Source organism: Vitis vinifera, chromosome 1 (assembly GCF_030704535.1).
Source record: "Vitis vinifera cultivar Pinot Noir 40024 chromosome 1, ASM3070453v1".
NCBI classification, from domain to species: Eukaryota; Viridiplantae; Streptophyta; class Magnoliopsida; order Vitales; family Vitaceae; genus Vitis; species Vitis vinifera.
Window position 1 is genome coordinate 23,949,526 of NC_081805.1, and position 10,979 is coordinate 23,960,504.

The window sequence follows — 10,979 nt, forward strand, 5'->3', positions numbered from 1 at the left end:
AATTAATGAAAAGCAATACTCCACTTAAGAGAAGTTCCCATGGAGTTTGTTTAGTCACAAATCATGCTTCTCCTTCCTTTACCTAAAATAATTCTCTTCACCTTCAAAGCACAAATTAGTGGGCATTTCCTTTTACAGCCATTCACTTTCTTTTAAACTTCTTTCCCTACCCCACTCTCTCATAAAATAACCACCATGGATATCTTTAATTAATTCAATAACCCTAATATTAAAACATATCTATTTTTTTTCTATAAAAAAAATAAAAAAATAAAAATCATACGCTTATGTTAATCTAATGATAAAAGAAAATGGGTTGAATCTATAAGACCTCAAATATTATCAATACTCTTAAATGCTTTTAGGAGAGTTGGTAGCATATGAGGTTCTACAAGTAGTATCAGAGCCGATGTCATGGATTCAAACCTTAAGGATGTCCTTGGAAGGGAGATTGACAGATTGAAGGTTGACTACATCCATTAATTGCCCTTGCATTTGAATATCGTGGGCGTTTGGATGAATGCACTATAAAGTTAGGGTATGTGTCTGAGATCTTATAAGATCCACTAATGAAATTCAATATATGATTGTGTGATCATGACTTATTTTTGCTAAAATCTTAATATTATTATCTTTTTTACATGTATGGTTACATTATTAACGTGCGTATCCAATGTTCAGATGCTCATATTAGTTATATTAGAGTACTAAAAATGCACATTAAAATTAATGTAATTTCTATACTACTAATATTAGGGATTTGATTGATGATTTAAGGTAGAAATCAAGATATTTGAAACTAGGCTTTATTAGAAATTCCCTTCCAACTAATTTATTGTTAATCAAGCGACAAGATTAAAGAGTAAAAAATACGTTCAAATAGCATGGAGATAACTCACATTATCAGTACCCTAATTTGGTATCGATGGGAATGTGTTGTGTTGTTGGCCTAGGATTGGATGGTTGGGGAGAAGCCTTTTGCAGGTGCATGGGTCCAGCCCCTCTGCTGAAAAGGAAAATGCTTTGTGTTGAGCCTTTGAGCCATAAGGCTAGGCATGGGGGGTCACATTGTGTGGAACATTACATTAAAATATTGAACCCAAGCTTAGTCTCCAAAGTACAAAAGATGCTTTAAATTACATAAAGAAATCAAGTATATGAATGATTGGGCATCTAACAAAGGGGATGAATTTTTTTTTTCTCCTCTTTCTTCCATACCCCCACTTCCACTATTTTAGGGTTTTTTTCAAAGCACACTTTTTAGGTAAATGATTATTCAAAACTAGGGTTCAAGTCAAGCCTAGGTCCATTGGAGCAAGTTGCATTCACTACATCCATGGCATGATTTGGGAATTATTTTCATCAACCCCTCTACCAAAATGATTAGATTATCCGTATTCTTCTCTTTTATACTTGAAAGAATTAAAAATGAAAGTAAATCACGATATCGTATCATCAAGGACAAAAATCAAAATTTGATAAAAATATATTTTAATTTTCTCGATAATAAGAGTTTGTTTGATAACTGTTTTCGAAAATAATTCTGAAAAATATTTTTTGAGAATTGTTATCTAATTTTTGTAAAATAAAAAGTTTGTTAAAAAACCTAAAATATTTTTAACATGTTTTAATTTTTTTTAAATAATTTTTATATATAGTATTTTATTTTTAATTATTCTATATATTTGTATAATTATTTCTTGAAACAACTCTTAAAAAATAAGTGAAAATAATAAAAAACAACTAAAAAATATTTTTTATTTTTTAAGAACAAAAAATAAAAAACAATTTCTGATTGTCAATTCTGTGTTTTCTATTTTAAAACAGAAACCCGTTATAAAAAATAGTTTTCAAATAGGTCCTAAATCTTTGACTCATTATCTCATTTCTAATAAGTAATTTAGTTGTAAAAATAAATGAAAATGATAGTGATTTTTCATTCCCATTTATTATTTTAATATTCCAAATATGTCCTAAAAAATAATTTTATTACAAAGAGTTTGGTAAGAAAATGTTTTTTTTAAAAAGTGAATTATAAAAGTTCACCACTTAAAAATAAAAACAACCTTAGTAAATTTTACATAGTATATTAGAAGTACGGGGAGAGTCCACCCACAAACCTCTTTGATAAAGCAAATGGGGAATCGTCCATTCAAACATTCTCCCACAGTTTCACCCACTCAAGGTTCCTCTGCTTTTGCTCTGGATTCTACCTCTCTTCAATTCCCTCGTGCCTGTGTGCCTGTTTATTTTTTATTTATTTATTTATTTTTTAGTAATTATATTTATATATATTTTTAATTTTTTTTAGTAAACAAAAAATAATGATAATAATAAATAGATAAAATTGTACCATAAACACCACCTTCCATTTGTTTTCTAAAATCCATTTCTCATTTAATAAGGCATATAAAACAAGGAAAAAAAAATCTTAAATAATAATAATAATAATAATAAAGATTAAAAAAAGAAAAAAGGAAAAAAAGCCCAGGAAAATGCTAACGTGCGCCATAGGGACCGTTAGCCAGCCGGCGCCAATATTCGTTGTTCGCTTCTCTGGTGGCCATAAAACCCCATTAACTCATTTTTAAACTCCGCACTGTCTTTCTCTTTCTCTCTCTCTTTTTTTTTTTTTTGGGTCTAATTTTTCCCTATTTATGCCCTAAAACCCAACACGTAATCTTGATCAATCTTCATCAGAAAGAGTCTCAGCAGTAGGGTCTTGATCCCACCATGGACAGTGCCTTTTGCCCGCCTCGGACCGACGTCTTTCCGGCTGGTCTTCGAGTTCTCGTGGTCGATGACGACCCCACTTGGTTGAAAATCCTTGAAAAGATGCTCAAGAAGTGCTTGTATGAAGGTTTAAATTTTGCTTAATTTTTTTTTCTGGGTTTTTTTATTTATTGTTTTGATGTTACTGTGTGTTAGGGTGTGTTTGAGTAGTCTGAAGAATGGAAAATGAAGGAAAAATTTTTATCTTTTGCTTTTGGTTTGTGAAATTTTTGTGGTATCGGGTTATTATTTGTGTTTTCACATTCATAACTGGAACAGAAGTCGTTGCATGAAGGAAAAATCTTAGGAGAGACCATGAAAGAAAATTTTTGAATCTATGTATGGTCTTTTGTTGTTGTTTAAGGAATTTTGAAAATTGAAGCCAAATACTAGTGCTAGGCTAAGTTAAACGGAGTTTAGTATTTTCTCAGGCCATTCAAAGTGAAGGGAAATGTGGGAGTTGGGATTGAATGATTATAGTTTCTTTTCTTTTCCTCCGTTTTTTTAAGCAACCAAACAGTGCATTAAAATTGGTATTGGTTTGAGGTTTTCAGATTTTGAAGAGTATGTTTTGTTGTTTACTTTTAAGGCTTGTTTGGTGCCGTTAAATTGTTGGAGAAGGAAAAAAGTTGGAATTCTGAATTGTTATTTTTTGTATCCTGGATAGGGAAAACAAAGCCTTCAATCAACTTCTGCATCGATTACAACTATTTTGTCATGTTGATATTTTGTCTATTTTTTATGCTTTGATTTTGATTCTATGTGGCAATTATCATCTGTTTATGTTAGGGTGTGTTTGGTTTGTGACATAATTTGCAGTCTTTAATCTATCATTTTTGGTTTGTGAAAATTTTATGGTATTAGGGTGATTATTTTGCATTTGGTTGGTTTTCTGTGTTTTATGTGGCAATGGTTTTGTTTTGACTTTATTAAACCAACAAAAGTTTTTGAATGAGAGAAAAATCTGAGGTATAGAAAATGAAAGAAATATTTTCAAATCTATTTCTTCATTCTTTATTTTTTTGGGTTATGAAGATCAAAGTATAATAATAATAATATTAGTGCAAGTTAAATGGATGCTTTTGTCTTCTCAGTTCATTCAAAATAGTGGAACTGTGGGATTGAAAATGTTTAGGTCCTGTTTGGAAACTACTTGAAAGCAGTTTTTTTGTTCTTTAGCATGGTAAACAGTTTTTTTATGTTGGAAAACATATTCAGCAAATTTCTCACAAAAACAGTTTTTTGAGAATTTGTTCTCAAAACAAACTGTTTTTTAGAACAAAGTTTAGGTGTTTTTAGTTGTTTTTTGCATAATGTTTTGAGGAACAATTGAAAATATGGAGAATATTTTAGAAACTTTTGTATTGTACATAAGTGCATAGTATTTTGTTGGAGAATGAGCAAAAAAAAAAAAAAGAACTATTTGTCATATTTGAATTCGCAAACATAATTTTGTTCCTGAAAATAATCAAAAACTATTTTTACAAACTGTTATCAAAAAATGTTTTTTGAAAATGTTTCCAAATGGGCTCTTAGTTTCTTGTCTTGTTGTCCATTTTCTAAGCATCCAAACAGAGGATTATGGTGTGGTTTGAGGTTTCTGGAATTTGATGAAGTATGCTTCATCTTTCATTTTAAGGTTTGTCCTATTGCAGATAAATTGTTGGGAAAGGAAGAGTTAAGATTCTGAATTTGGTATTTCCCTTTTTGTTTTCCTGTTATTCTGGGACTCAGAAACAAAAGCTTTGAATCAACTCCTTCATCTAATTCAACTATTGATGCAAATATGTCTGCCTTTTTTTTGGGTATCAAGTTTATGTGGCCATGATTTGATGCTGCCATGTTTTAGAGTGTATTTGGCGGGTAAGAAAATCTGAGGAGGAGAAAATGAAAGAAAACTTTTGAACTCTCTGATTTTTCCCTCTTTGATTTTTTAAAACTTAAAGCCAAATAGTAGTGTTAGGGGTAAGTTAATTGGTGGTTGTTATTTCATGATTTCATTAAAAAATAATGGGAAATGTGGGATTCAAAAACATTAGTTGCATTTCTTCTCCTTTTTTGAAGCAACAAACTGGAGCATTGATGTAATGATTGGTATTGGTTTTGGTCTTTTGACCATGATTTGATGTTGAAATTTGATAAGTATGTTTGGTTCCCAATGAATTGTTTTGGGAGAGAGAAAAAATCAGAATTCTGAATCTCGTATTTTTTTGTTATTTGGGACTGAGAAGACAACTTTCAATCAATTCTAGCATCTGATACAGCTATTTTTGGGAATTGATGTGAGTTTATCATTTTTTTTTGGGAAAACAAAGCAGCAAAAATGTAAGATTGAAAATTTCTTCTCTTTTCTTTTTCTCGTTTTTCTCGGAACCAAATGGAGCATTATTATTTTATGATTAGTATTTTAAAGAAGGCTCCAGTTTCATGAGATAAAGGATTATGGAGCCTTGTTCATGTTTATACCATCCACTTTAAGGTAAATATGCAATCAGTGGATGCTATTACTGCGGAAGTAGGATAAAGTGGAGGAAATCATGTTTAGTTGGGTCCTAATAATTTTTGTTTTGTTTTTCTTGCATTTCTCCTGTTACTGAAGCATCTACTTGGGAAGGCTTCTTTAGGTGCTGGGGGTTCATGAATGCAAGATATTAGTGAGTTCTCTTGATCATTGCATGCTGATGTGGAATCATTTATCATCGAGAATGCTATATAAATATGAGAAGATGCGATTGGTTGATTCCTTTTTGTTGTGTTACCTCTCCCTCATGAGAATTCTTTAGTTATATTAATGTCTAGCCCATCCTGTCAGAGAGCGCTTGCAAGCTGGCATGCCAAGTTCATTAGGTGAAACAGATAAATGAATGGAGGATATCCCCTTTATGTCTGGTGGCTTCAAGGAGCTGAATTGTAGAATTTGAGGGATTGCAACTTCTGAAAGCAGGCTTAAAGGATTTGTGCTGATATCTTTTTTTTTTACTTGGACAGAGGAAGTTTTCTTAGTTAAGAGATTTTCTTTCATAGATTTCATTAGTAGTATGGGCTGCTTGAGGGGTTGGGCATCGTCTTATTTTCTTTCTTATATGTTTTCTATCCTGTCAAGTCTTTTCCCCTCTCTTGCCTTTTCATGACTTGTTGTGGGTGCTGTATGGTATACTTCCATCTTGTTGGTTCATTCTTCTGATTCTTTGCTGTGATTTTTATCTAATTGAAAGAGGAAAACATCAAGCTCTTGCTGTGGATTTTTTTTTTCTCTTGTTAATCTCCATGTAGGGTAACTATCTAAGTTTTGGTCTATAATCTTCTAGTCTATATGGCTTATTGACACCTTTTAATCATCAGCGGTTCATGGGTACATGTTCTAGACTTCAACCATTTCATGGGAATCAGCTTCTTAACTTTCAAAGGTTGAATCAGATTGATAAAAGATCAAGGGGCTCTCAACTTTAAATTTCCAGTTAAGTGAGCAACAGGAGGACTATTTGATGTAATAAGCTTCAAACTTACAAGTCAAGTTGCTGGGTTCTCAAGCAGTAAACCACCATATCCAGTCTTTCAGTTAGTGTATTACCTAGTCATTGCATTCTAGTGATGTCAGTTAAGATCTGGACCAGTCAATTTTACATATAATTGATATGGGATAAGTATCAATTTTTTTGGATCATGAAGTTCCCTATATGATCAATCAGAGCCAACTAATAAGCAGTTTGCACCTCTAGCACCACGTGCCTTTTGTAAAAGGTAGGTTATGACGATCATTTTGTGATCAGCTGACCCAGGGATGTACCTTCACCATAAGTCCAGCTAGATGCTTTTTTGTTGCTCTTTTACAGGCATTTTAGGATTATGCTTCTGCATATAACATATATTAGTAGTTTGCCAATGATTTAAGTTATTAGGGATGATAATATGATTAGTATTTACTGTATTTTATTGGTGTAATTTGTAACTTCTTTTGCATCACTTTTCCACAAATATTTTCACATATGGATGAGTAATGCTTTTGCTCATATCCTGTCATATTAAATATTTCATAGTGAAAGATTGCGAAGTTAGCAAATCCTTGTTTGTGTACAAAGGACTTCCATTGGTTGATATGCCCAAGCACTTCCATTCATCCTGCCTTGCACAACTGCACGAGTCACAATGGAATGAACATAATTTAATAGCAGTAAAAGTTTAGTCTCTTGAGCTGTTGGTATATGTGCATGATGGAATAAGGAATGGTTCCTTAATTTTTAACCTTTTCAAACAGCTACTCATACAATGCTCAAGCTCAATGCTTTAATGATAATCTCCCTGACCTGAGGACACCAAGCTCAATCTTAAAAATTCAGACTTGGTTGCTTGACAAGCCCAACTTGAGTAGCTAGCCTTGATTACAAACTTAGATGTAGTGAGATGCTGTAATATACCCAGAAACTTATATTAAAGAAGATTTTAGCAAAGGGTTAACAAACATTGCAAAATGCAAGAAATGGTGAAGAATTGACTAAGCATTTGGAGTGTCCTTCACTAATTTGTGTTGGTAAAGGCTGGAATATTGAAGCAAAATATGTTAAAGATTAGGCTAATGAACTAGTGCACTTAGGCAAGCTCAGCCAAACCAACAAAAGACAAGGTTGGACGGCCCTAGTTGAGGTAATATAAAACTTGAGTTTGACCAAGTTCAACAAGGATGGGCTTGAACCTACCCACTTAGGTCATGTTTGGAACATTGGAATAGACTCTGGGATTGGGAAATCACTTCCATTTCCATTCATTAATATATTTGGATGGTTTTTTAGAATGAGAATGATAATAAAAAATTCATTAGCATGGAAATCAGATCCCATTCCCACTAGGATTTTGATTCCTCTCTTCTACATGGTATTGTGATTCACCTCCATTCCTCTTGTTTACTGGCTCCATAAACCTGGCTCTGATTGATACTCTATTTAGGGCTGTATCGTATATCATCGAAAAATACCTTAAATCCCTTGTATCATATTTTTCACAGATGCTGTCAAGGACCCTTACTTGCTCATTGCCAAAGTGCATGATAAACCTTCTATATTATTTGTCTTATTTCCTAATGGTGCACCTCAGCTTTTAAAATTGACTCCTGCCCTAGTCTTGCTACTTTTGGAAAACATCAAGGACATTGCGCTATCTTCTTTGCTATTTTGTGAAATCTCCAATCAAGGTGGCTGTTGGCTTGAGTCACTCGGCACATACATACAGTCATCTCCTACAGTTTATGGGAATGTTTCTTTCACCAATGCTTGCTTTGCATGAAGGAATGAAGCTTGATCCTGAAAAAGGCCAATTGCATCATTTCTCTGAAAGGGTGCATTTTCTTGTTATCTCCTCAAATTCCTGAAGTTAACTCTGCATCATGTCTGAAATTTTTATTGTTTAATAAAAACTTGCATATTTAGCTTTACCATCCAACTTACCATGATGGTAGTACCTAATTTCTGCACTTTTCTGACATTCTAATGTTTTCTGTCTTTTTTTTTTATTATTATTATTTTTTTTGTGTTTCAGTGACCATTTGTGGTTTGGCAAGGGATGCTTTGAACTTGCTTCGGGAAAGAAAAGATGGATATGACATTGTAATCAGTGATGTTAACATGCCTGACATGGATGGTTTTAAACTTCTTGAGCTTGTTGGGCTTGAGATGGATCTTCCAGTAATTAGTAAGTTTTCTATCATGAGATTTTTTGGAATCTTTATCTTGAATGTCAGTTTGTCTTGTTTTTTACTAGAGCCTATCAAAACCTTTATTTTCCTGATGAGTTGTATCTAATGAAAACATATAGTGATGTCTGTTGACGGCGAAACAAGCAGGGTAATGAAAGGTGTTCAGCATGGTGCATGCGATTATCTTCTTAAGCCTATAAGAATGAAGGAACTCCGAAACATATGGCAACATGTTTTCAGAAAGAAGATCAATGAGGTGAGAGACATTGAAAGTCATGAAAGCATTGATGATTTTCAAATTATGAGAAATGGACCAGAACAGTCTGATGATGGGTACTTGGTAAGTGGTGATCCTACTTCAGTGAAGAAAAGAAAAGATACTGAGAACAAGCATGACGACAGAGACCATTGTGACCCTAGTTCTGTGAAGAAAGCTAGAGTTGTTTGGTCAGTTGATCTTCATCAAAAGTTTGTCAGAGCGGTGAATCAGATTGGGTTTGATAGTGAGTATATACTCCAACTTTCAGTAGTTAGTAATCATCATAAATTAAAAATTGTTCTATATTTAATTTTAGAAAGGGTATTTGGTTTTCAATTACATAGAGGTCATCTACTATATCATGTTTGTTCAGAGGCATTAATATGTACTGTATGCTTGGCAGAGGTTGGTCCAAAGAAAATATTGGACTTGATGAATGTGCCATGGCTTACTCGAGAAAATGTGGCTAGCCACTTGCAGGTAAATATCTCTCTGATACTCTTGCTCATGTTATCAGCTAGAGTAATTGACCAGTAGGCTTGGTAAAAGGTGCATCCTTTCCAGTCTGGTACCAAGCTTCTCGAGCAGAACTCTGCTTGTCACAATTTTATTTTTATTTTTATTTTTATTTTATTTTATTTTTATAAAACTAACTATATAATCCTGATATGTTTTAAACTTCCATTAGTATGTTCTATAATTTGGAGTAATTTTCACTGACCTTTTCCCAACACCATGACCATTGGCATGATTCTAGAGATCTTATAAAAGGAATGCAGTGATCAATATGTTGAAATGTTGTGAGGAATCACATTGTGAAATCTTTCCTTGTGCAGAAATACCGCCTCTACTTGAGCAGACTTCAAAAGGAAGATGATCTAAAAACATCTTGTGGTGGAATAAAGCATTCTGATCTATCACCAAAAGATTCTACTGGAAGCTTTGGCCTTTCGAACTTGACCAACATGCACCAAAATGATGCTGCTAATAGCGGTTATGGATTTTCTGGAAATAAGAAACTTGTGCAGAGTATTGATATTGATCCAAAAGTACAGGAAGGTGACCTGAAGGGGATAATCTCATTGCCAAGGACAGAGCAGAAAAAAATGTTGACTGGTGAAGCTTCTGATCCTCAGAAGGCCAGAAGTTCACAGATGGGTTTCAATGATTCTTTCGGGTCAATAGAGCAAGATGTAAACTATGCAGCATTTGATTCAAGTATCTCAGCACAATACTCTTGGAGTGGAGAAAAAGTTCCTGAAGCTCAGTTTCAGGAAGAACATAGACCAAGTGTTCAGTTGGAGACTAGCTTTAACCAGTTGCCTGTGCCTGGTCCGCAGCATCATATTCAAGTTGATTGCCTGCAGCCTACTTTGCCACCCATCAGTCCTGGATCTTCCAGAAAAGAAAGAGATAAAGCAAGTCCTGCCAAAATCAAGCCCTTGTATGCCAGTTACGATAGCCATCATGTCAGCAATGTAAGTTCAGCAGGAAGTGAAATTGACCTGTTTTCTGTTCAATCAAAGTGCCAAATGGTAAACCCTCAAGCTTTTGAGCCTATTTCAAACATTACACTGAATATGAGAAACCAGGGCCACAACCAGAGTGGTGTGAATGATTTGGAATCCTTTCAAAGGAACCTGATTTCAGGGAGTGGGTCAGCTCTTGAATCATTAGAGGACTTGCAAGTTCATTGGCTCCAAGGTGACTGTAATCCAATGAATCTTGGACTCCGAAACATTGAATTTTCAGATTACCATGACCAGAAGCTTATTACTGAAGTTCCCTTCCACTTGTATGATCCACTTAAGTTAGACTATGAGTATCTCTCTGACTTGACAGAATATCCTATAATGGATCAAGGTCTATTCATAGCATGACCCTTCTCGATTGGCAGCTTTTGCATTCTAGGCATCCATCAATGAAACAAGGATCCTCTCCTTCTATCTCCTTCCAGGTAGATGATTTAGAAGTGGAGTAAGTCAGCTTTATGGATGGAACGTTGTCTTCCCAACTTATTTGGACATGGATGATGAAACATGTACAATAGGCATGATGACATACATTTAAGCGTAATAAGCTTGCTTCTTACCGTTCTTAAAGATGAGACATGTATAATTTGTGTTATTTGTATGTATGAAAATGGACATAGGTTCCATACATGAGGATTCTCATGTGCCTTGACCTTGATAAATTTTGTGAAGGAAGTATTTAGCCCTGAAAGTTTGAGAGTTCATCAAGAGTTTTAACTGCCTTTAGGAA

General features: G+C 33.9%; 1 protein-coding gene across 3 annotated transcripts; it reads left to right on the forward strand.

Annotated features, from left to right (window-relative positions):
- Positions 1 to 2,535: 2,535 nt before the first annotated feature.
- Positions 2,536 to 10,953, forward strand: LOC100246057 (two-component response regulator ORR26). Of its 3 annotated transcripts, none has more exons than XM_002267580.5 (5): positions 2,536 to 2,860; positions 8,302 to 8,454; positions 8,578 to 8,961; positions 9,121 to 9,197; positions 9,554 to 10,953. In XM_002267580.5, the coding sequence occupies exons 1-5, from the start codon at positions 2,734 to 2,736 to the stop codon at positions 10,595 to 10,597; spliced, it is 1,785 nt and encodes a 594-aa protein (XP_002267616.1). In that variant the 5' UTR covers positions 2,536 to 2,733; the 3' UTR covers positions 10,598 to 10,953. The 3 variants fall into 3 exon arrangements, with proteins under 3 accessions (XP_002267616.1, XP_019077291.1, XP_019077294.1); XM_019221746.2 differs by lacking the exon at positions 2,536 to 2,860 and adding an exon at positions 5,376 to 5,426; XM_019221749.2 differs by lacking the exon at positions 2,536 to 2,860 and adding an exon at positions 5,404 to 8,101.
- The last annotated feature ends 26 nt before the right edge of the window (positions 10,954 to 10,979 follow it).

Coding starts and splice junctions, on each gene's coding strand:
- LOC100246057 (XM_002267580.5), top strand. CDS start 2,734: ATGGACAGTGCCTTTTGCCCGCCTCGGACCGACGTCTTTCCGGCTGGT. Junction 8,962..9,120: donor GAATCAGATTGGGTTTGATA/GTGAGTATATAC, acceptor TATGCTTGGCAG/AGGTTGGTCCAAAGAAAATA. Junction 9,198..9,553: donor ATGTGGCTAGCCACTTGCAG/GTAAATATCTCT, acceptor TTCCTTGTGCAG/AAATACCGCCTCTACTTGAG.